General features: G+C 36.7%; 1 protein-coding gene across 2 annotated transcripts in view; it reads right to left on the minus strand.

The window, feature by feature from the left end:
• Positions 1-26,787, minus strand: part of TMTC2 (transmembrane O-mannosyltransferase targeting cadherins 2) — a 423,501-nt gene that overhangs the window by 214,426 nt on the left and 182,288 nt on the right. For both annotated transcript variants that reach the window (XM_066368463.1, XM_066368464.1), the window contains exon 3: positions 951-1,779. In XM_066368463.1, coding sequence (XP_066224560.1) covers positions 951-1,779 — 829 coding nt within the window. The remainder of the gene's footprint in view (positions 1-950; positions 1,780-26,787) is intronic.

Below are 26,787 nucleotides of genomic sequence, written 5' to 3' on the forward strand. Positions count from 1 at the left end.
CTGGTATAGAACTGTGTTGGGAAAAGTAGAAAAGCACCTGTTCAAATTACATGCAAGCAAAAATACTTTAAAGAACACATAACTAAAACATGGCTTATGAAGAACAAGACTATTTGGCACTACTTACTACGATATATTTCTGCCCCTAAAATATAAACTTACTTTCATTCAGTTTCTCCAAGCTTCCCATGCCATTTAATTGCCTAATCCAGAGAAATCCATCCTAACAGCTTTTGACTATACATCTATGTTTTAAAGAAGACTGCTTTCTACTCTCGTTAGAGATTAAGATTTGCAAAAAGACTTTCTAAGTAAAAAACAATAATAAAAAGTTTGATCAATCTTCTCATGGTACAGTGAAAAGTTTACTTCCCCAAGTGACTTAAGAACTCTTAAATAAATGTGCTATTTGGCAATACCCCAATTATTTAGCCTCTGCAAAGCTAAGGGTGATTCACACTTGCATGCATACACACTGACACCTAGAGACACCATTCCAAGGTTCAGAGGTAGACTTACCCCACCCCTAAATTGATTAAATATGTAATTCTTGTGCTAATTCTGTAGTTGATGCTTAGAAAACAAAAGAGCTAAAGTATACTTGTGTTTTAACCTGACTTTTATTATATGATGATGTCTATATTGTTATTTTAAAATGTAGAAACCAAGCATTTTTTAAACTCTTATGATAGTCAATACTTTCACATATCAGGAGTTCTAATTCTTCTGAACGAATGTAGCCCAAATCGTCAGAAAACACTTCCCTATTCCAAATATGGAATGCTAATATGTCTCTAACTTGTACTACTCATCTCTTAAAAAATAGAAAAAAAGAGGAGGGTATTGCTTAAAAAGACCTCTTCACCCTTAATTCTGTGTTTTTAGGCAAGAAACATAGATATACAAAGGCAGGGAGAGCAAACTGGGCAAAGCATAAAATAAAGTATTACCTTTAGCTGGGTTTACTTTTATCCCTGACTTATACAGCATTTCCTCATTCTGCCAGTCTCCATTCCTGATGGCAGTCTTGAGTCCATAGAAAACTATTAACGTAGCTGTCGCATAGAAAATCAAGCTCTTGAGAAACCGCTTCTGGACTTTGACATAAAGGGCTCGGGCCCCCACTGTAATGAGGAGGCAGAAGCCCATACTAGGAATATACAATACTCGCTCTGCAATTACAAAGCCAACATAGAAAAATAGGTTCGTGGCAGGAACAAAGGGGATTATTAACAAAGACAAAGACAGAACAACAATGTTCTCCGTAGAAGGAAGTGGTGTTGTCTGCGATGCATTATTTTTAATGCCATTTTCTACTTTGGATGCAAAGCTGGGTTTAATCTCTGAGTTCCGGTACTCCACATCTGAATGGCAGCTATGTCCATTTGCATCCTGCTTGCCATTTGTGACAAATTTCCCTTCACATTCTCTGTCCAGGCTTGGGCTCTTTAAGCTGTAGTAGGCAAGGAGGAGGAGTCCAATATAGAAGGCCACAGTGTGTAGGTTTCTCCAATCAGAAGTTGTTTTGAGCAGAGGCACGGCATCCATTGACCAATCAAAACTGAGGGTATCTGGGCAGAAAAGCAGCCAGAGATTCTTGGTTGGCAAGTATAAGAAGGTGAGTGTGCGAGCCAGGAGGCTATCAGAATCAGCAGCCGGGTTGTCCGAGTTGGAAAAACTTGGCGGTTTGTTCCCCATCCAGTATAAACGGGCGCCCAAAAGAGAAGTCCCCCAGAGAGTTAACAAACTAATGCTGAGGAAAAGAGACAAATTCTTCCCCTGAAACCAAAAGAGAGGGGGGAAAATTAAGATTATCAATATAGCATGGGAACACTTCACTTCACATTTAGAGAAGAGATACATTTGTAAATGGACAGTTAAAAACAAAGCATTATGTCTCAAATATTCGACTTCATTTCCATCCCCTTTTAAACATGTTGAGGGAAATTTTAACCTAAAAAAAAAAAAGGTTGACAGTGGAATCCTACTCTGTATATAACTTCTGGTATCTTTTCTTCTTATTCTTTTTCTAAACTACCAATCATCAAAGCTTTAATTTCTTGACCTCAACAAAATAGTATGAATATATTTCCTTGGAATTACCATTAGGTCAAAATGAGACCATAATGAGAAAGTACTTAGCCTTTTGTAGGAGATATAGTAGGCACCTAAAAACTGAGTTCTTTCATTTTATAATTTAGATTCTGGAAAAAAAACAACAAAGAGCAGTCATGACAAAAATATATGAGGTTTAATAAGATTTTGCTCAGCTCAAATGTAGAAATACTATTTAGCCATGTCTATGACAGTCCTGTTCCACTGTCTTAAATCTCTTTGCAGAATTTATAACTTTAGCTTGACCAGGCTTTCATATGCTACGCTATGCTGCCCTTGACATCTGTGACTTAACCATTTAATAATACTCTTCATGTGAAATTTTTCATGTTGATTACAACTTTTTAAAAATAAAATGACTTTAGCTTGACCAGTAGTGGTGCAGTGTTTATAGTGTTGACCTGGGAGGCGGAGATCCCAGGTTCAAAACCTCAAGGTTTTCAGCTTGAGTGTGGGCTCACCAGCTAGAGCACTGAGTCACTGGCTTGAGTGCAGAATCATAAAAATGATCCCAGGGTCACTGGCTTGAGCCCGACAGTCACCAGCTTAAAGCCCAAAGTCACTGGCATGAGCAAGGCATCACTGGCTTAGCTTAAGCCAAGCCCTCCCCCTGGGGTCAAGGCATGTTTGAGAAGCAATCAATGAACAACTAAAGAGATGCAACTATGAGTTGATGCTTCTCATCTCTCTACCTTCCTCTCTCTCTCTCTCTCTCTCTCTCTCTCAAAAAATAAACAAAAGTAAAATAAAATTAGAAATAAAATGACTTTAAAATGGACTTATTTATATTCAGAGAAAGAAAACTGTGAGAGGAAGCTAAAAGACATCCTTGTTAATAGGATGTTCTGGTAAACTCTACCTAAATAAGAATTTAGTAATCTCAAAAAATCAAAGTCTTGAAAATGAAATCAGGGAGGGATGGACAGCAAATCAACCTAATGATTCACTGCTAATGCGATCTTTTAATGCACACATTCTTGCCTTGCATAAAGCTTTCTCACCCAATGACATTAAGACTGGTACTTGGAAACTTACAATGGATATTGCAAATATTGAGTTTATAAAACAATCCACAAGAGTCAACAAAAGCCAAAATAAACAAGTATGATTAGATTAAACTAAAAAGCTTCTGCAAAGGAAACAGTCAATGAAATGAAAGGTAATTTATGGCATGAAGAGAATTTCTGCAAATCATACATTAATATCCAAAATATATAAATAATTCATACAACTCAATAGAAAAAAATGTCAGTTACAAAATGGTCAGAGGATCTAAATAGACATTTTCCAAAAAAGATATACAGGTGATCAATAGGTACATGACAAGATGCTCAACATTACTAATCATCAGGGAAATGCAAATCAAAACCACAACCAGATATCACCCCACTTATTTTATAATGGCTATTACCAAAAAGGCAAGGAATAACAAGTGTTGGCAAAGATGTGGAAAAAAGGGAAAACTTGTGTAGAGTTGGTGGGAATGTAAATTGATTCCAAAGTTCCAGTAATAAGATAAATAAGCCCCAGGGACGCGATGAATTATGTGGTGACTATATTTAACAATACCGAATTGGTATATTTGAAAGTTGCTAGCAGAGCAGATCTTGAAAGTCCTCATCACAAGAAATAATACATTTTTTGTAACTATGAGTGGTGATGTTAACTGTACTTACTGAGATAATCATTTCACAATGTACATATATATCAAATTATTATTTTATACACAAAAAACTATTGTCAATTATATATCAATTTAAAAAAAAAGAGTAATATATCTTGACCCTGTGCAACTTATAATCATCTCTGTATGACATGCAATTGCCACTGGACTATCCTTCTCAGATTCTTCTCACTCACCCATTTTTAATTGCTGGAAGCCACAAAATTAGTCATAGACCATCATCTCCACTCCACTCTGAACCTAATGATCTCAGACAGATTTATGATTGTAAAAATTATTACTGTTGTAAGGTACCAAAGGCTACAGAATTAATATTAATATTTTAGGAAGCTTAAAGAACATTTTATTAACTTGGGCTAGGCGTACAGAGAGATTTTGTAAATGATCTTTGTACTTGTGTGATTAGCATAAAACCAAGATGGCCAATGGCACTGTGTTGTAAATGCAAAGGGGAAGGAGACTTGGATTCTCTGACACCTGTGGGGAAATGGGTGAATAGCTATCCAGGTGCAGGCAGAGAAAATTAAATTAAACCTTTTCTTATATTACTGGGCCATTTACAGGCATTTGTCCCCATGGAAACTACCTCTCCCCTCCTAAAAGCATGTAGTTAATGTGTGTATCTCTGGGCAAAGGAATAGTAAATGAACACTAGAAAATATAGAAGTGTCTTGTGGTATGTAAAGTGACATTTTTACCATTGTGTTGCCTTGTAAGTTTTAATGTGTAGAAGCATTTTTTATGAATCCTATAGACAGATGTTATAAAATTGCTAATGAATTGTGTCCCATCCCCGCTCCCTTCATCCTTTCCCTAAACCTATGTAGGTAAAGACAAAGGTTGCGATGTCATGCTTTTCCCCCACCCATGTATAATTAAGGATATATAACCAACCCCTAGAATATTAATAAGAAACACGATTTGGGACTGCTGCCCCGTGTAAGATAAATGCGGCCGGCATATTTAATAAATTTCCTTCTTTAATAAAAATTTTCAAAAACTTATTTGGACTACGTAACTCTATGAAAACCTGCGGAATTGTGGATTGGGTACTTTACAACATTACTATATCCTATCACTCCACCTGCAACTCACTTCACCTCCATAGCCCTTCAGTCAATTGTCTGTTAAGCACATTCACTTAGGTACCTCAACTCAGAATGACCAATATACAACTTGACTTATCTTCTATGAATCAGTTTCTCCTCCAGTCATTATACCTGAGATCATGATAATACTCTGTAAGCAGTTCTCCACAGCCTTTCTCCTTCACTCCATGCTCCATGCATTACCAAATCCTCTTACTTGCTTTTCAAAATACAGCCTGATTTGTCCATTCCTCTCCATCTCTTCTTTCATCAATCTAGTTCAAAATGCCAAGACTTGGATTATCGCAATAGTCCTCTCCTAACTGGTAATCTCTTTTTAACACAGAAACAGTATTCCCAAATTTTACAATAATTAATGAGAGTTATTGAGTGTTCCCTTGAGGATATGTCCAGTTTTATGTTTCCAAATTATTTTAAAAAATATTTTAAATACTTAAAGAGGAGTAATTCCAGGTATAAAAAAAAGAATAAGAAAAATGAGAAACAGCAAACAAACTGAAATTAAGGACAATTTTAAGAGATGGGATTATTCATTAATATCTAATCACAATAATGCTAAATTCACAGAATTCACTGCTTCAGTGTTCTAAAAACATCAGTGGTAGACTTCTTCTCAAAATTAATTTTGGTAATGCTATTTGGATTTTTAAGGGCAGAGGGTGTATTATGTTTAGTCATCATCTTTAGCTTCAGGTCTCACCTAAAAATATGAAATAATTCAGAGCAGGAGAGATGGTGATGGAGGGAGACTTGGGGTGGTGAACAAACAATGCAGTATACAGATGATATATTGTTGAATTATGCTCCTGAAACCTGTATAATTTTATTAACCAATGCCACATCAATAAATTCAATAAAGATTTTTTTTAAATAAATAAACAAAATAACTTCTGCAAACCATTATGTCGGCTCCTCTAAAATCCTACGCAGCAAAAGTCTTAAAATTTCTTGATTGTAGAAAAAAATTAAACCACACAAAACCAAATGTGAAAAGTTGTACTAACTTGACTGATCAGTCACATAATTGAGTAGTCTTAGATTATAGAAGGGAGAAGTATACCATTTGGCAAAAATAAATGAGAAAAGAGACCATGGATTAAAAAAAAAAAAGAAGACTGAACTTGAAAAACAATTCGGTTTTATATTTGTACCAAAAGTCCATTTTCAGGGTGTTAACTGCAGGCCATTCCATTACAATATCTTCTGGTTGTGCTCGCTTCCGCAGCACACATACAGCATCTTCTGGTGGGACTGAGCGGACAGGAGGAAAGGGAGACAGTAGGACACAAACAGCCACCATCAGGCAAGAGGAAAAGCGAAGCAGTAAAAGAACCACATGGGGAGGGAAATACAGTCAGGTTTCTTTGCTGGTCATGAGACTCCAGAATTAGCTGGCTTTAATAATTGCATAATTCTATTTTATTCCTAGAGATAGAAATGCCATATTAGAGATAAAAATGGCATTTTAGCCATTATTCATAAATGCCTCATTCATTAATTTTTTATAAAAGCGTTTTTAGTAACTTACTAAATTTTATTAAATTATCAAACTAAGACATGAAGATTTAAGATGTGATAGAAATGATGCCAGTGTTTGTGATGCTGGAAGAACATTTAAATGCAATAAACTACAAAGTAAAGACATAAATAATAAAAACCATGCAATGGTAAATGTTATGTAAGTCTAAATGCTGGGGAAATACATAGAAATAAAAAAGCATTAGTAAAAAATAAAGTGCTAGCGTTAATTTCTGTAGAACTTCACATATTAAAAGAGTTCACAGTCTCCCATTTAAACAACTGACATAATAAGTAAGATCGAGAGACAACAGCGTTCCGAAATGAGATGGTCTCACACTCATTCTACCTCAGTGGTGAAGTCTGTAACGGTGAAATAAATGACAAATGAAAGAAAAACCAAACAGATAAAAGAAAATCGAAATGGAAAGGTTTAAAGTGGAAGAGTTTCTCAGACTTCATGATGGCCGCCACGTTACATACCAGTCGAAATTTGAAATCACAACTTTCAAGTCTCTTTAATGCTTTCTTTAGAATCTAGGTAAAATTTGTCACTTACAAAAATGAGATTCTGGCCCTGGCCGGTTGGCTCAGTGGTAGAGCGTCGGCCTGGCGTGCAGAAGTCCAGGGTTCGATTCCCGGCCAGGGCACACAGGAGAAGCGCCCATCTGTTTCTCCCCCGCCCCCCTCCTTCCTCTCTGTCTCTCTCTTCCCCTCCAGCAGCGAGGCTCCATTGGAGCAAAGATGGCCTGGGCTCTGGAGATGGCTCCTTGGCCTCTGCCCCAGGCGCTGGAGTGGCTCTGGTCGCGACAGAGCGATGCCCCGGAGGGGCAGAGCATTGCCCCCTGGTGGGCAGAGCGTCGCCCCCTGGTGGGCGTGCCGGGTGGATCCAGGTCGGGCGCATGCGGGAGTCTGTCTGACTGTCTCTCCCATTTCCAGCTTCAGGAAAAAAAAAAAAATGAGATTCTGATAAAACCAAATCTCTCTTATAACCTCATTTAATGTTCCTGTGGATATGCCCTCACAAATAAGGTAAAAGAAAGTATGGAAAAGATTTTATTTATTAATTTTAGTTCCTGTGCTATGATTTATGGATTAAATCAAACTAACAAATTTTCATTGAGCTACAGCTAGAAGCCAAGTGACCATAAAATTAGCCTTAGCATTTCTTTACTTTTGGCTTGGTGTATCAAATTGATTCAGCACAGGTATTTCTGAGATAAGGTATGATAGTTCTGAGTAGTTGCTATCATGGACTTTAAAGTGTGAACTGGTGAAAATCCACACATAGAAGATAAGACTTCAATGTCAGGAAAATTTAAAAGTCTGACTATAACCTTTGATCAGGAGCATTAGAAAATGATTGCAATGTAATAGCGAAAGTATGATCAGTTCAATCAACACATCATTTAAGGCTGCTGTGTGTGGCAGGCACCCTACTGTGCATGTATATACACTCCTAAGAAGAGAGAGGACCGACCTCCTGTTCTTGGAGCTTCACGTACTCTCTTTAGTCTAGAAAAACACATCATGAGAACAAGAATTCTAGTGCCTTAAAGGATAATTTTTCATCTTAAAAGACCATCAATATCAACTGTGCACTTTTTAAAAATACCAATGCCTTGGTCTAACTAAATTCTCCATAGGGGACTGACTCTAATGCAGCTCAAGTTGAGAATCATTGCATATTTGTAGGAGTCTAATTCTTAGTACTGACACTAAAAATACTGTTGGCCTAGAGGTTGCTTTTCAGAAAGTTTTAAAGCATATTTTCCTCAACCTAAATGAATAAACCATAATGAAACATAAATTACGTTTTCTCTCAAGCTGAGGAAGGAACAAATTGAATTCTAAGTATAATGAGTTAGTGGTGAGTGTCATGAAGGTCAGGCTCCAAAGAAATGGAGATCTTTGTATAAGTTAGAATTCAGGGTTGAAATATTTGTTTAGTTGCACTATACAGAAAACAGAGGATTTGTTTCCAGGGGAGTAAAATTAAGTCTCCTAAATATGAATCACAGAAAGCACATAATACAACAGAAAAAAAAAGGATTAAAAATATAGACAGGAAATTCAGGAAAAAGGCAACAAAAACCTAGAAAAAATTATCTATTTTATTCCTCAATAAAAATGAAAAATCAAACTGAAAAACTGTATTTCACATGAATCTAAGTAAAAAAAGAGAGAACTGGAAAAAATGGATATAAAATTCACTAAAATTGTTTTGAAACAAGAACTGTCACATATTGGGGAAAATTGTATAGTTTTGGTGATAACTTTGGAAGTATTTAGAAAAAATTAACAATTTGTATCCCCAATGATTTGGTAATCTATATTTAGTTACCTAGGCCTGACCTGTGGTGGCACAGTAGATAAAGCGTCGACCTGGAACACTGAGGTCGCCAGTTCAAAACCCTGGCTTGCCTGGTCAAGGCACATATGGGAGTTGATGCTTCCTGTTCCTCCCCCCCTTCTCTCTCTCTCTCTCTCTCTCTCTCTCTTCTCTAAAATGAATAAATAAAAATAATTTATATTTAGTTACCTACACTCAAAAAAAAAAAATCATCTTTGACCTAAATATAAGGACAAGTTTACTATTGCTTATGAAGGCAAAAATTAAGAAATAGATAAAAATTTTAATAAGGCAATATGAAAATAAATCATGGTATACCCATATCATTTAAATCTATAATGCCACTAAAAGAAAAAATCCATATAGATAGATAAGTAGGTAGGTAGGTAGGTAGATAGATAAATAGATATGTAGTACATTTATATATATATATACACATTATGTATATACATTAGTTACCTAATGTGTGTATATATATACACATACTATATATATACATACATATAAATATATATATGTATCTATATATATATACACAAATACATACACACACACATTATTTCCCATGTATAAGATGCCCTTATGTATAAGACACACCTTAATTTTGGGACCCAAAATTTGAAACAAATATATATTGTATATTGTATAAAGTTACTGAACTCAAGTTTTATTCATCATAAAATTCATATAACTCCTCATCACTGTCAAAATTCCCATCCATTAGCTGGTCCTCATCTGTATCTGATGACGAATCACTGTCTTCAACAATGAGCGCAAAAACAAAGCGTGAAAAAGCAGGAAACGCAAGTAAAAAAATCTATAACCACTATATACGACGCACCCAGTTTTTAGACCCCAAATTTTTCGAAAAATGGTGTGTCTGATACATGGGTAAATACGGGTATATAGCATACATCTATATCAACATGAAAATTATGTATAATTAAGACAAATACACCAAATCATTCATTAATTATATGTTAACATGACTAGTGAAAAATCATGTTGCAAAATATGTGCATTATAAAATCATACAGGCCATTCTGAAAAAGATAACATTTTTCAAAAATGCATATGTACATATGTCAAGTCTCCCCCCCCCAAGTATAGCTATAATTACACTAAGCATAAGATGATGAACATGCACCACATTAAATTTCAATCAGAAAAAGCTCACATATATAAATACAATGGTGGTCTCATTAGATTTTAATGGAGCAGAACTATGAATGGTGATGCTGGTGTAAACAAACATACTGCACTGTCAGTCATATAAAATTACAGTGCAAACAATTGTTACCGTACATGATACTTGATACTGATGATAAACACCTATGTTAGAGTATTCAGTACAGTAAAAATCTGCTATACAGGTTTATAGCCTAGGAGCAACAGGCTTTACCTTCTGGCCTCAGTGTGTAGTTGGCTACACTTGTAGGTTGTGTAGGTACGTTCTATGATATTTCCACAATATCAAAGTAACCTGATAATGCAGTTCTCAGAACCTGTCCCAGTAATTAAGCAGAGTATATTGTATTCAGATATATGATTCTTTAACTCTGACCCTCACCAAAAGTTAGTGTCTACCCATCATTATCTCACATATTTTAAATCAGGGGTCCCCAAACTTTTTACACAGGGGGCCAGTTCACTGTCCCTCAGACTGTTGGAGTGCCAGACTATAAAAAAAGCTATAAACAAATCCCTATGCACACTGCACATATCTTATTTTAAAGTAAAAAAACAAAATGGGAACAAATACAATATTTAAAATAAAGAACAAGTAAATTTAAATCAACAAACTGACCAGTATTTCAATGGGAACTATGCTCCTCTCACTGACCACCAATGAAAGAGGTGTCCCTTCCGGAAGTGCGGCGGGGGCTGGATAAATGGCCTCAGGGGGCCGCATGTGGCCCATGGGCCGTAGTTTGGGGACCCCTGTTTTAAATCCTGTTAAAATAAATCTTTACTCCCAATCTCCCATGAGGGTTTATATATTAAACAATATTGTACAGTTCCAAGATCACTTAAAAATACCTGGGTTGTCACCATATACAGAAACTTGGCCTTGTCATCTTTACATCACATTTTCTGCCTGTCTCCATTCGCCCCCTCCCCAGTGAAAAGTACACATAAAAGCAAGATATATGTTCTGGAGGAACATTTTTCTGACTACAACCTCATTACAAAAGTAAAATTAGAATGAAAAAATTATTGCATCCCTAAAAAGAAAATGTTATCAGACACATTTCATGTAGATTATTGAGTGGACAGGGTTCCCTCATGTTTTAATTCACTATTTACAAAATATCATATATAAATAGATAAAAATCTGCTTTATGAAAATTTAATTTTCTTAAATTTTAAATATCTTTTTATCCCTTTAAAAGTTCTTTAACATAAAAAGGAAAATCAGCTCTAATCTCCATTTCATTAAAAAAAACTATATCTTTCCTTTTTTTTTTTTTTTTTTGTATTTCTCCGAAGTTAGAAGCAGTGAGGCAGTCAGACAGACTCCCACATGCAGCCAACTTGGATCCACCCAGCATGCCCACCAGGGGGTGGTGCTCTGCCCATCTGGGGAGTTGCTCCATTGCAGACGGAGCCATTATAGCATCTGAGGTGGAGGCCATGGAGCCTCCTTACTACCCAGGCCAACTTTGCTCCAATGGAGTCTTGGCTGCGGGAGGGGAAGAGAGAGACAGAGAGAAAGAAGAGGGGGAAGGCTGGAGAAGCAGATGGGTGTTTCTCCTGTGTGCCCTGACCGGGAATCAAACCCGGGACTTCCACACGCCGGGCCTATGCTCTCCTTCTGAGCCAACCGGTCAGGGCCTATATCTTTCTAGTTATAAAATTTCCAAGGTATTTTTTTTGGACTTGTCAGGCATAGGAAATCATAATATGTAAATCAGCTAAGAATATAATATACTCTCTAGTCTTTGGGTACACTAAATGAATAAAAGAACATAGCTATTAATCAGCTACTAATGTGAAATTTATCATAAAATATCAAAATCCTTCCCACATCTAACTTGAAATATAAAACCCAGACTAATAAGAAGACTGCCATATTAATTAGTGGTAATGCCTTTTAAGAAGCCCTGTAGTAAACTATTTTATTCTATGGAAAAATTTGTCTAAAGCAAGAACACAAGAGAAAAATAAACATAAAGGGGTAGCTCCTATTCATATAAAGACTTTTTTTTAAGTATAAGTAGTATTTAGGAAAGAGAATGGTTTCTAATCAAACTGTACCCAGGGAAGAGTAACGAATGCTATTTTTAAAATTCATAGGAAATATAACTGTATTACATAATTTAAATGTAAATGATAAAAGTAAAGAACAAAACAAAAAAAGTCAACTCCCCTCTCTGTTATTCAAGAAAAACTGCTATTCATGGTGACAGCTCCAATGTTGTCTTCTGAGCTCATATTTTTATGGGGCATAAAAGAAACTGAAAAGGAATATTTTAGACTCGATGAAAGAAAAATGTAAACATTCTCATGTAGAATATTAAAACTATCATGAGACTCACTTTTTGCCAAACTAATGAAAATAAATTACTTAAGCATAAGGCTCATTTAATTCCAAATTAAGCCCTTGGCAATGACAGTATAGTTGTAATAATAAAGTAGATAAAAATCAGTATCTGAAAGTTATAAGAATAACTGAGAGAAAAGGCTATCCAGACATAACAAAAATTTAGCATCTTCTATATTCTATCCATCACTCATCATTGTAGACACAAGTTCTCCTCATATCAATAATACTGGATTTCTCTGCCCTCCTTCCCCAAACCAGTTCTCATTATATACATACCCCAAAACATAAATATAAAAGCATATGTTTCTGAATTTGTGACATGAAAGAGTTCATGTCTAAAGGATAATTAGTAGTTGTTTCTAGCACATATTCATGAGATTGATCAAAGTTTGGCCATAATCAAGTTGTCAGGGTACTTCTATTTCTCTTCAATGAAAAATAGGTTTCCTTATTACCGTTTATACATTAGAAACTTTCTTCCACATCAACAGACAAAATAAAATAACTTTAATGGTTGGTATTTCAAAATATAGAAAGTTTAATGTATGGACACTTTTTGTGAGCAAAGAATTTAAAAATTAAGAATATAACAAGCATGTTATAGTACTGAGATAGTCATCATTTTTGATTATCTGTAATTCTTTCATTTATTCAAGCTAACTCTGTAACACACCTTAATACTGCATGTCGAGTTCTAACATCCATCAGAAAGTATTCATGCATGCCCAGATAAACATATAATAGCTTAACAAATCAGGTATAGACTGAATTTCATTGATGAAAATTTAGATTTTTTTCAGACCAGATTACCATTACCAACAAGGTTTTCATCAAAAGAGAGTATTGTTTGTATAAAAATCCAGAGTGTCAAAAACATATTCATGTATCTGACATTGAATAACACATGATACATATTCAAAGTTTAAAATCACACATTATTGGGTTGATTTGGTAGTAAAAGTTCACCAGGAACAAAAGCTTTTATTTTTATTTCAGTTACAATCACAACTATTAGCCTATTTAAAATTCCTCATAATCTTTATTCAGACATATGATGCTAGCTAACATTGGTAAAAATTAACATTTAGAATATTAAAAGCTGTAAAGAGAATAAATCTAAAATGACCAGATATTCTTCTTCCACTGAATCATACTTGCAAGAGATTCTTCTGAATTTTACTTAAACATTTGTTTTATTTACTTTTTAAATGGTATCGCCTGGTGTTCTCACCTTGATTTTTTTTTTACGGGGTGGGGGGGGGCAGAAAGGGACAGACAGGATTGAAGGAAGAGAGATGAGAAGCATCAATTCTTCATTGAGGCTCCTTAGTCTTCTTAGTTGTTCATTGATTGTTTTTTGATATGTGCCTTGACTGGGGAACTGCAGCAGAGAAAGTGAGCCCTTGCTCAAGCCAGCAACCTGGGGCTTCAGTACAGTGACCTTTGGGCTCAAACCAGCGACCATGAGTCATGTCTATGATCCCATACTCAAGCCAACGACCCCATGCTCAAGCTGGTGAGCCTGGGCTCAAGCCGGCAACCTCAAGGTTTTAGAATCTTGTTCCTCAGCATCCCAGTCCAACACTATATCCACTGCACCACTGCCTGGTCAGGCCCCATCTTGATTTCTAATCCTTTTCCAATAAAAGTAACCTGGGTTCCTTGAAAAAATGAACTGATTTTAGAATGGGGAAGGGAAGTAGGAAATTTACAATATGAGCCTGGAGCACTTATCAGTGCAAGAAAGTGAGAAAGTACTCAACATGCACACGCACACACACGCACACACACACACACACACAAAAGGATAAGTCAAAGTGTCAAAAGGGCCTGACCAGTGGCGGCGCAGTGGACAGAGCGTTGAACTGGGACGCGGAGGACTCATCTTCGAAACCCTGAGGTTTCCAGATTGAGCGCGGGCTCATCTGGCTTGAGCGTAGGCTCACCAGCTTGAGTGTGGGATCACAGACATGAACCCATGGTCGCTGGCTTGAGCCCAAGGTCACTGACTCAAGCAAGGGGTCACTCATTCTGCTGTAGCCCCTGGGGTCAAGGCACATATGAGAAATCAATCAATGAACAACTAAGATGCCACAATGAAGAATTGATGCTTCTCATCTATCTCTCTTCCTGTCTGTCCTTATCTGTCCTCTCTCTGACTTTGTCTCTGTCAAAAAAAAGAAGTGTCAAAAGGACACAGGAATCTGCTTGAAGTGCTCCCAATGGCCAAAGCTGGAACAGTTTGAACACAGTAAGTAAAGTGATACTGAAATATAACCCAATGTATAAAATAAATACCCATACGTCCATCTGTTCTAGATGGCACCTTGGAAAAGAAAAAGAACATTAGGTAAAAATGACAGAAATCTGAGTAAATGATGACCTTTATTTAATAATACTGTGCCAGCACTGGTTAATTAATTACATGTACTATACTAATATAAGATGACAATAATAGGGGAAACTGGGTGAGAATTAAATGGAAGAAACTCAATTCCACCTTCTCAATTTTTGTTAACTTAAAACTGTTCTACCTAATAAAATCTATTTAAAAAATGGTTGTTACCAGAATAGTAACTTTAGAAAACAAGCACTGGCCAGATTGCTCAATGGATAAAGCATCAACCCGGCACTCCAAGGTCTCAGGTTCAACACCAGGTCAGGGTATGTAGGAGAAGCAATCAATTAGTGCACAACTAAATGGAAAAACTTAGTGACAAGTTGATGCTTCTCCCCCACCCCCATCTCTATCTCTGTCTATCTATCTATCTCACCAATGGAAAAACAATTTTAAGTTTAAAGTTAGAAAAATACTTTAGAGAACAAATAATATTAAGTAGATGAGCTATGATACATTAAGATCTGAGAGCTTCAAGCTAAGAAATATAATCAGCCCTCTGTATCCATGGGTTTTTTGTACTCAGATTCAACCAACCACATATCAAAAATTTCAGGGGGAAAAAAAAGTCCCAGGAAGTTCCACAAAGGAAAATTTGAATGTACCATGCACCAAGCACTAAGCTGAGTCCATGCACTGAAGTGACATGTAAGCATACACTGCTATAGACTAGAGGGAAATATAGGTTACATCAATTTTATATAAGTCACTTCAGAACATGTGGATACCGAGAATGACTCTATTAACAGTTTAAAATTAAACACCAACATTAAGTGCATGTTAACATTTTAACTGACATCTAAGTTAATGCAAAAAGGTGGACCACAGAATAAAGTAAAATTCAGGTTAAATGAACACAGTTGTTTGTATGTATTGTATGAGATGATATATTGATGTCAAATCCTGTTTGACTTTGTCTGACACTGTATAGCATGTCCTAAATGCACTATAAACATCCCAAGGAGTAAAATATTGAGGAAAGGAGGCTTCTAAATGCACTGCTGGCCCTGGCTGGATGTCCCCCATTCAATTCCCGATCAGGACACACAGGAGAAGGGATCATCTACTTTTCCTCTCTCTCTCTTCTCACTCTCTTCTCCTCCCACAAACATGGCTTGACTGATTCAAGTGCATTGGTCCTGGGCACTGAGGATGGCTCCATGGAGCCTCTGCCTCAGGTGCTAAAATAGCTCGGCTGAGAAACTGGCCCCAGATGGGCAGAGCATCTGCCCAGATGGGGGCCGCTGAGTGGATCCCAAACGGAATGCATGTGGGAGTCTGTCTCTCTATCTCCCATCCTCTCACTTTGAAAACAGAAGAAAAATAAATAAATAAATAATGAAAATTTAACCCACTGCTATGGTATTTTTGTTGGCATAGCGACCCACTCTTCTTCACTAAACTAACATGGGGAAATCAAGCAGTTAGCAATCTCTTGTGTACCCATTGCAAGCTCCTTCTAGATCTAACGAGTAGAAACTGAAGTACCCAAAGAGTTCAATTACTGGACTGCAAGGGGTGTGCCACAGCCCTTGGTCTGTTACACAAAAAGCAAGCCCCTGAATGCCAGCCTTCAGAGTAATCTTGTTTAGCTTAAAACAAGCGGTTTAACAACTGCCACCAGGTTAGCCACAAAACAATCCAGTCTTTATGAAGAAAATATTGAAGACAATAGCCTTTGTAATCTGAGAAACAAAAAGACACCCTCTCTGACCATCAAAACACTTTCGGTTTTTATTAAACTCCATTCCCTATACTTTAAGAATGCATGTTGTAGGGAGAGAAATGAAAATTAAACAGCCACAAATGAGCTGAATTTGGAAAAGGAACCCATTTCCATCCATCCCTTCTCAAGTCCGGCATTGCAAGCAAATGCAGTTCCTGTGCCAATGGATGAAACTGCAACATTCTTTTAACTCTGTGTGGCTTCAGTGGGACAAACCAGCCATTATGAGATGCGTTCCAGTCTCATTAATGAGTTGAGCATGTGAGGCCAGCATTTTGGAAACATAAAGAGACAAACTCTAATGAGACGTCCCTCAGTGCGGAGGCCAAGATACAGCCGTCTTCTCTCAAAGACTTTCTAATAGACAGCTATTTAATGAGTGTGGGAGTTTTCCTATTAAGATACAAAAGACAACCCAAAGAAGAAGATTTTTATATACACAAATAAAACTTAATACACATACCTTTTATGTAGGTGTTCATTAATAAGCACAAATTCAATGTTTGATGTTTTTATATATATGGAACTATGTGGCTACATAATTGCACTTGTCCACCAATGAATAAAAAGAGTAAACACGATGTCAAAATGGACAAATGATGATGTACTTTTCCTCATAAATAAAAATGAAGCCCTTCACCTATACATTTCTCATGTGGATTTTGTCTTTATTCTCAAAATGCCATATTTATTTATAAAACATTTGCTCTTTTTTTTTTGGATTGGGAAACTAAGGCAGAGTAATTAGAGATTTTGAAAGAAAATTTTGGCTTCCGAATACATCCATCAATTTTATAATTTTTCTTTCAATATCTGGTAATAACAACTATTCAGAAATTCCCAGACAACACTGTGTTGTATACTTAGGCCGTATAATTAGCAGTCATTCAGAGCAGAAACAAACAGAACTGGAATCCTCACAAGAGCAGCTGAGTAGAACATTCCGGGTTTACTGAGCAAGCAGAAGGGGTCATCACCTACCCACCCCCTCACCTCTGCCTAAAAGAAAACAGAATAAATGAATGACCATGCCAAATTTTCATATGCATCAAAGTATCAATAGCAAAGGGAGTTACAGTTAGTCGAATCTATTACAGAAAAAAAACCCTCTACTTCCAAATCTTTGTTGGGTGGGATATTGGCTTTGCTCCCTTTAACATAGAAGAGATACAAAGCGCAGGAAAGTAGTGACCTCAGCAGTAACCTAAGTTAAGTCTAGTTATAAATATATTAAATTACCTTAACAACAACAATGGACTTTTCATGAAAAGAAGATTGACCTTTTAGACCTATGCAACTTATCACTCTGAAAAGGAAGTTCTTCTTGAAAAGTAAAACAGAAAACCTAGATAGCAATATCTGTTATAAATACATGAAATGACTTTCCTGCAAATACACATTAATATTTGTATCATCAAATAAGCATTTCTTAAGCACATACCCTTATTAGCGAGAATTAATCATCAAATGCGTTACCCTCAAATTACAAATAAACTAGCTGCATAGTTCATGTTATACAGACATAAAAAATGACTGATATCGTTGCCAAGTGGCCATGAGCGAGATATTTGGGAACAAACTAAAATACCAAAGAAAAGTTCTGCAGTTCAGGTTACATTCTGATAGCCTCTCCAAAAGGGTCTACTTGCCAGAAGCAACTTGGCAAAAAAGGCGATTTTTGAAGCCTGCTGGTGGTGGCTACCAATGTAAACAGGTGAAATCTTCGTGGTAATGTCATCCGCCTCGTTTCTTTCACTCTGTGTTAGTGTGAGTTTTAAAATTAAATTTTAATCATATACTAACTTTTAAAGATGACGTACGGGAATTGAGGTGTTTAGAAAGTTCACAGGCAACTTCACAGAAGGTTTTGAAACAGAAAGGAGCCTGGAAACGATGAGACCCACATAATCATCGCACTATTCGTCTTCTATTTGAATAAGACTTCAATACACCCCAAAAGTTTGATCTTATTTCAAATTAGTTAAAGAATTCGCATTTTTGAGGGCCTCTTTTGAGGGCCATTAAAATGCTCCTCATTAATCTTCTTTCTTAGCGTGTCTAGCTTTTGTAGCCGTCATTAACTATTTCAAGTAATTTCAGACAGGGTCAAAATATGGGGGTTCTTTTTCATTAAGATGTCTATCTTTGATTTTTAGTAGTACTTACAAAAACCTGGAATTAAATAAGATTTACAGCAAAAACGTCTCACGAGTATTCAGAACATATTTGGATAATTCCTTCAGCTCCACACAGCTCCAATTAGTACTAATCATTGCCATGCCCTAATTATTTTAAATTAAATAAATTGAACTTACACGTGCAAACATTTTGTAATTCACCCCACATCCACTTCTCTTTTCAAGTTAACTCATAAGATTAGACAACTTGTTTTAATAGATTATTATCATTGGATTAGGTCCAAAAAGCACTGCTCTAATGGGAATTCTGTCTGTTTGAACAGAGTGGGCTAGTAGATGCTCTCTGACTCAAATGTCAATCACTTTTTGAGGGGCCTCTGGCCCTTAGAACCCTGCTGGGTGACAGCAAGAACATTTTCCAGGTGCATGACTGGCACTCAGTAAGTTTGAATTAAGCAAAGGGGAAGTGGTAGGGATTGGTTAAAATACTTGACTAAAGGGCTCTCTTGCTCCCTACTTAACGTGCCCTTGTTTAAGGCACCAGTCCTCACTCTCCCCTCATCCTGTGCCTTGGTAGGGGACCCTAAGCACAGCAATGAACGCCAGCATCGTTACAATTACAGAAAACTCATGCTACCCAGGCCGTGGGCAATCAAAATATTAATGAAACCAGAAAAATTTTAACACTACGCTATAAATTTTGATTACCAGAAAATAATAAAAATCACAGGATACATTAGAATCATTATTTAACTTCTGTAGTTTAAACAGTCCTTTTTAAGTAATATCAGGAAATTCCATTCTTGAATAGGTTTCTGTCATAACTCCTACATTAAGCACACGAGAACTTTTAGAGGCTTATATCTCTTAATAAATCCAAATTTGTTATGTTCTGAGCTGTATCTCAAATCAAACCATATAGCTTGTTCCTTGAACAATCTAAACAAAAGTGGGTCATCTAAGTGATATGCTGAAGTAAGTACACACCAAGCGCCATTATATTTTTTCATGAGAGGCCAGATTTGAGGAAAGAAAGAATTGTGTATAATTGCCTAATGAATTCAAACACCTGTTAAGTCATTTTGTACCTCCCGGGAAGGTAGGTCCTGGAATCTAGTGCAGACGACAATACTTAGAAAACAGTGTTCTATTTTGTCTTTATATTTCACTATGGAATATGGGGGAAATCATTTATTAGTAGTAGTAATACTAATTGTGAAAGCTTATTAAATATTTTACAGAATGCCTTTACATATATTATTCTCAAGCAAGTCTTTCATTTTATTTTTTTAAAGATTTTATTTATTGCCTGACCAGGAGGTGGCGCAGTGGATAGAGTATCAGCCTGGGATGCTCAGGAACCAGGTTCAAAACCCCAAAGTCGCTGGCTTGAGTGCAGGCTCACCAGCAGCTTGAGCATGGGATTATAGACATGTCCCATGGTCGCTGGCTTGAGTCCAAGGTCGCTGGTTTGAGCAAGGGGTCACTGGCTCAGCAGGAGCCCCCAGTCAAGGTACATATGAGAAAGCAATCAGTGAGCAACTAAGGTGCCACAATGAAGAATTGATGCTTCTCATCTTTCTCCCTTTCTGTCTGTCCCTCTCTCACTAAAAAAAAAAAAAAGTTAAAAGAAAAAAAGAGATTTTATTTCTTGATTTTAGAGAGAGGAGAGAGAGAAAGAAAAAAGGGGTTGGGGGGACTGGGAAGCAACAACTCATAATAGTTGCTTCTCTTACGTGCCCTGACCAGTCAAGCCCGAGTTGTCAAATGGTGACTTCAGCTCAACACTTTATTCACTGCACCACCACAGGTCAGGCTCAAGTAATTCTTTCTAAAACCTTATGATGTTTGTAAACTTTGTAAATTAGCATTTTACAAAGGGGCAAGTACAGATAAGAGAGGTGAAATGTGTTGCTCTGACTCCCACAGCTAACTGTGGGTAGAAAGGCTGGAATTCCCAGTTATGTTCTTTGCAAACCCAGGGGGGTCTGCCCCTACCCCATCCTAAACCACACAACGCCCACTTCGCCACCAGTGTCCCCAGTTCTTTGCAAACCCAGGGGGGTCTGCCCCTACCCCATCCTAAACCACACAACGCCCACTTCGCCACCAGTGTCCCCAGTTCTTCACCAGCCAGACTCCTCAAGCTGCTCTCACACTCTCCAACCTCAAGGTGACGCCGGACATAAAGACCACTAACATCGACAAGAAAAGTCATGAAGCCAGAGTGGGTAAAAGTTAAAGAAACTGAGAGATTAGAAACCTGTATTTGTAAAATCACAGAACTTTAGAGAGCATCTCCTTAATGTTTATTTTGTAGTGAGAAAACTGATGTCCACAGAGTTTAAATGTGTTCCTCAAGGACACGAAGTCATTCAAATCATGGTCAGGTCAGGAACAGAAATTTCATCTTCCTTTGTATTTATGGCAAGGTACTTTGTCCCTTTGTTTATATTTTTAATCACTACTCTTCATCAAGAATCTAAAATAATTCTCTAAAAAAAGAATAATTAGATACCAATGTTACTGGCTTTGTATTCAAAGCTGCCCAAATTCTGGTTCTTCTTCACCATCTCTAGGCCTCAAAATTTTCTAATATTGGTATCTCTGTTTGTTCAACCCTTCAAAATTTCCATGATGGCATTGGTGTCCTTAGTATTCTATCTATAAACCAAATCTGCATCTATCTGCCTAAAGTTACCACTATCTTAACTGTTCTCCCTCACTTCCAACTTAAATTCCAGTTCCTCCACAAGACTTCCCCAATTTCTCCAGGCCACATTAATCCCTGCCTTCTCAAAATTCTTCCATCTTATAACTTGTACCATAAATGAAAGATCGCATACTGCAAAGGTCAAGTCTTATATTAAGACCCAAAGTGACACTAGGCATGCATAATATCAATGATTACCACAATCTCATAGAAATGAGTCTCACTGCTCCCACACGTAGACAAGCTCCTAGAGACGATAAGAACTGTCAGGTTTGTTCACTAAAGTATACTATCCACAGCAACTAGACAGCTCCTGGCACAAAACAGGCACTCAGCGTTAGATGGATGAACACATGAATGCCTGAGCAACTGACTAATAAATGAACAAAAGAACAATGAATACAGACAGTGTCTAGAAGGGGGCTATAAAGGCAGTATACAAAGGCAGTTTTTGGTACACCAAATCATGATGCAATGATCACAGTCCAATGGGATCTCTCTGGTCTATGTACCTATATAGCACATTATGTAGAGGGGGTATTTTACCTTAACATTTTTTTACATCTACATAGACAAATGATACTATAGCTCCTTATTTCTTGAACTTATATATTTTATGTCAGTGTCTACCATTTCATGAACAATTTAATTTTTCACCTGCTGGGCATGGTCTTCATTTGGGAGTTGGAACAAGGGTACAGTGTGTAAAGCCTATAACTGATAAAACCTGTCCCTTACTGTAGAAAAGAAAATTAATTTATTTTACATATATGTGAACTATGAGGCCAGGACAAGTTCTTAATCTTTAGGGCTATTTTTATAACCCATGTAGCACAGGAGAAGAATATAGTGCCTTAAGGAAAAAATGAAAAAAGAAACAGAATGAGGGAGAAAAGAAAGCACAAATATAAAACTTAATCATTAGACTTACAATTCCACAGAAGATGACAGTAATGAAGGTACATAATACCTCTGGGCATCTTCAGCTCTAAATGAAGAACCTTAGAATACTCACTTTATTTCCTGAGGTCTCTAGTAGGTGATCCGAAGTGTTAAAAGGATTTGTACACAATATAACACTAGACAAATGTAAGGCATTTTTACAGAAACGTGTCATAGTATATTCTTGAAACAGCAACATCGGTTCCTTCAAAAGGATGCTATTGTGGGATGTAAGAAACTTCTACATAATTGCATACTGCCCAGTGGGTGACTGGAAACTGTGGTCCCAGGAAAGAAGCTATTTTTATTCTCATTTGTAGACATCCTTGTTAAAAATACAATTACTTCCTAAGTTAGTGTTATAGTGAATAACAAAGTTTAATGATTAATGAATATAAAAATAAAATAATATCTTTGCAACACTAACAGCATGAGTATTCCTATAATTTCTCTAATAAACTGCAATAAACTGACAGTTTACTAAAAAAAAATAAGTAACAGAAACAAAACAGGTGATCTTTATAGCACATAATTCAAAGTTAGCCAATTTGTAAATAAAGGGATCAACTTAAAATAGAAAAAATAAAAATGGCTCACATTAATTGAGCACTTACTATGTGCTAGGCTCTCAGAGTCTATTATGTATTAACTTATTTAATCTTCAAAAAAAACCTAGATTTGAGATATACTGAGGTAAAGAGGTAAAATTAGAATTCCCAGGTCATGCTGCTATTAAAGCCATTATATTTCCTCATGCAACCAGCTAGTTGTTTTAAGAGAGGGAAGAAAAATATTACAAGTCATTGCAAAAAGTTTGAAATAACTTGAAAAGGACCAAATGTAAAGTTGCACTCAAATAGAACAATTACGCAGTACTTATTAGAATGTATTTACAGAGCATTCAGGATTGAGATGTTGGCACAATGAGTTTGGAAAAAATATATATATATCCTAATTTCACACTGATTTTTGCAGACTTAGCTGCCTTGAATTTTTAAAAATTCTGATCCAATAATTTTAATAGTATCCAACTGCCCTAAAAGCCTTTATATTTTTAAAGGAATAGGATGAGAGCTCTAACACAGTAAATGTAACATTGTCAAACTTGTTGTTACCTCCCAGCTGAACTATGTCACAACCACCAAATGCATTTATCACCAAGATATTAAAAAAAAAAAAAATCACTACGAAAGCCAGTCACTTCATATCTACTTGGGAGGTAAACATTGTAAGAAACACACCATCATACCACCACCAACAGCTCTATCCAAGAAAAAAAAAGTATTAAACTGGTGTAAGATTTACTTCTCAATTTCATTTCACTGACAGGTCTTCTTTGTGATCAAAGTGTCTGGCCTTTGTATTAAGAGCAATAAATAAATATGCTCACTTTTCTAAGTAATTTAACAAAAAAAAAGTCAAGAAAGATGAAAAAGAAAAATTCAAGTGCCCTTCTATTACAAGCTGAATTTCAACTGAAGATATATTTTTACAGCTGCTATGAACTTCTAGAGCTGGTTATTCTTGGACACCACCTGTGCTTACTTGGGCTTCCTTTAGAGGAGAAATGTTACCAAAGTTTACTTTGCATGATTATTTTGAATGAATCTGATGTCCAGAGAGTAGTCACAGTGCTAAGTTTAGACTTGAATTAACTTTCAAACTTCGAGGGTAAAGCAGATCCTACTAACAAAAAACAAGATTGGAGGTATCTGCTCAGTGAACTCACTAGCACCCTGATAAAATAGAGCAGAAAAACAGAACAAATATCCTGTGCTTTCAGGGCTACTCCAGGCAAAGTACACCAGTCCAGGTTTACTCAATTGTAAAAAAAAGGAGGATTGATATTCTTGATAGAGCATTAAATCAAAATCCAGATAAAAATAAAAGTGAATGTGAAAGTGCTTTGTGACATGTATGCAACTTGTATGAAGTTGAATGATTCATACTATTATATATGTATTGTCCTAAACTTGATCTTTTTGGAGAGCCTGTATGACTTAATACACATGGGTGTATAAACTAAGTCACCAGATAGAGTATCCCAGTAGAGCTCAAGCTCTCTGTCAGTCAGTCGTCCCCAATTCCACTTCCCCACAGAGTGGGACACTTCTGCTTAACAGCAGGGCTGACGGCCTCTTTGAGACTATTCCTGAGGCAGCTATGAGGATTCTGCTTGTTGGTACCGAGACCAATCACCAAAGGGAAGACAGGACTGACACACAAGTTAGTTGAAAGAATGACACAGGCAGTTTATTACTCACAGATCCTATGGCATGCCTGCGTACAGCTTAATGGGGCCCCATCAGCATGCTCCTCTCGTCTGTCCTTGGTCAGGGGGGCATGGAGATAGTCCACGTTCAATGTTGGAGTCTGGACGACTGACTGCAGCTGGCACCCCCTTGGCTTAAGTACCCTGTTCTGGCACATGCCTTCTAACAGGTATTAATAGGATTATCACATCTAGCCACTTTTTGGGAGTTCCTCACAGTGAGCTCCTTTTTATGTTAATCTACAGAATTGTCACATCAAGCCACTTTTAGGGAGCTCCTCACAGGGAGCTCTTTTTGTCTATACATAATTTCACAAACACACTAACTGGGTCCTGCGCAGAAGGCATAGTCTTACCTATCATATCTGTACATACTAGATTAGCTCCCACTCAGAGGGTGTAGCCTTATTCACTTGTTTAATGGCTTTTAATATTATATCCTAACTTATTTCTACATATCTTGTATATTTTTCTATATTTCTTCTTTTTTCTATTTTATTTTTTTTGTGACAGAGACACACTTACTCTGCTGTAGTCCCCGGTCAAGGCACAAAGGCATATATGAGAAAGTAATCAATGAACAACTAAGAATTGATGCTTCTCATCTCACTCCCTTCCTGTCTGTCCCCCTCTCTGTCTCTCTCACAGAAAAAAAAAAAAAAAGAAAGCATTTACCGTTTGGCTCTCTGAGATGAAAGATCAAGTATGGTAGGTTCTCAGTCCATGTTACTGTTTAATACCTGATAATATTATTTCGTTTAGGTTTTCTTCTTATCTTTTAAGGTTTTTTCTTCTTTTTTAATTTTCCTAAAGAGAATGAAGAATTCATTTACGTATGTAAAGAAAACATGCTATTTTTCTTACACAGAAAAAAGGATCACAGTCAATTTCTAGTTATAAGCCTAAAATGATAGCTTAGCTCAGTGATGGGAAATCTTTTGAGCTTGGTGTGTCAAAATTCGCCAAAAAACCAAGCATAAGTTGGGTGGTGTGTCACTTTGAGAAAAAAACCATAATTTCACAATATTTATAGTTTAAATAACAAAAATGTATACAGCTAATGCTTGACTTACTACCACAACTGGTTCTGACAGACCAGTCGTAACACGATTTGGTTGTAAGTTGAGTAGGCTATATGTACAGTACTGTGAAATGATGTTATAAAAATCTTTAAGTCATATTTTATCATAATTTTCTTTGTTCATTTTATGCCATTTGTATCATCTCTACACCATTTTGTTTCTTATTTTTACATTCGTCAGGTTTAAGTAAAACACTGCATTACCAGTACAACTGGTTTACTATTTGCAAAGACAATTTCCTCTTGGTAGACATCTTGGGAGGGGTTTGATGAAAAATATCCAAGACACAAAACACAAATTGCAGTACTGAGTCTGGGATAACAGTTGAAATGGTGTACGTGGAGATGGTAGTGCTGCCGGAAGCTGGTCCGCACTGTCGTACGCCCAGCTGGGCAATGCTTGCACTGCCAGATGCAGAGCAGTCGTGGCTAGCGATTGTGGTCGTAAAGCGGGATGGTTCTAAGTTGCATAGGTCGTAAGTCGATCAATATTTGTAATTGTAATATATAACTGTATTTAATAAACCAAAAACTAATTATTTAACTTACCTACTTCGTGACTTATTTGTTCATCTGTCAGTTGGTTTCTTTTGTTGGTCTTAATATTATTTAACTTGTGTGGGGTGCTGCGAACTAAGATAAGTGAGGGGGAGGGGGAATTCTTTAACTAACCTGCCTATTAGTGACTTTTTTGTTGCTGAATTTCATTGGCTAAATCTTCAATTGAAGGTTGGTATTTTGTACACTTCAAGCCCAAGCAAGCGCTACTAACTTCATCTGTCAATCTGTTTCTTTTGTTGGTTTTGATATTTAACGCTGAGAATAAGGTCTCACAAAACTACATAGAGGGAAAAACTGTGAGTAAAGCCATTGCTATATTTTTCAGGGTGCTAAAAGTGTCTGGTAATCGGTTCCAGGCACTCCAAATTTCCTGTTCGTAGTGGCACTCCTCTTGATTCTCCAAGTGGCACCTTTCCAGATTCTCAAGCTTTGACCTCAAGTCAACAAATACCTGAGCCCAGATGCTGTCTTGAAATTCTGCAAGTTGCATCTTATGTAAATTAAGATGGCTGCCGCTATTTCTAATGGTGGGAAATGGCACCCATAGCACAGGCCCTCGCCTCTCCCAGCCTCCCCCTCACTTATCTCAGTAATGATGTTCAATTAGAAATCCACGACACCCCAGAACAG

This window comes from Saccopteryx leptura, chromosome 2, assembly GCF_036850995.1.
Source record: "Saccopteryx leptura isolate mSacLep1 chromosome 2, mSacLep1_pri_phased_curated, whole genome shotgun sequence".
Taxonomy (NCBI): domain Eukaryota; kingdom Metazoa; phylum Chordata; class Mammalia; order Chiroptera; family Emballonuridae; genus Saccopteryx; species Saccopteryx leptura.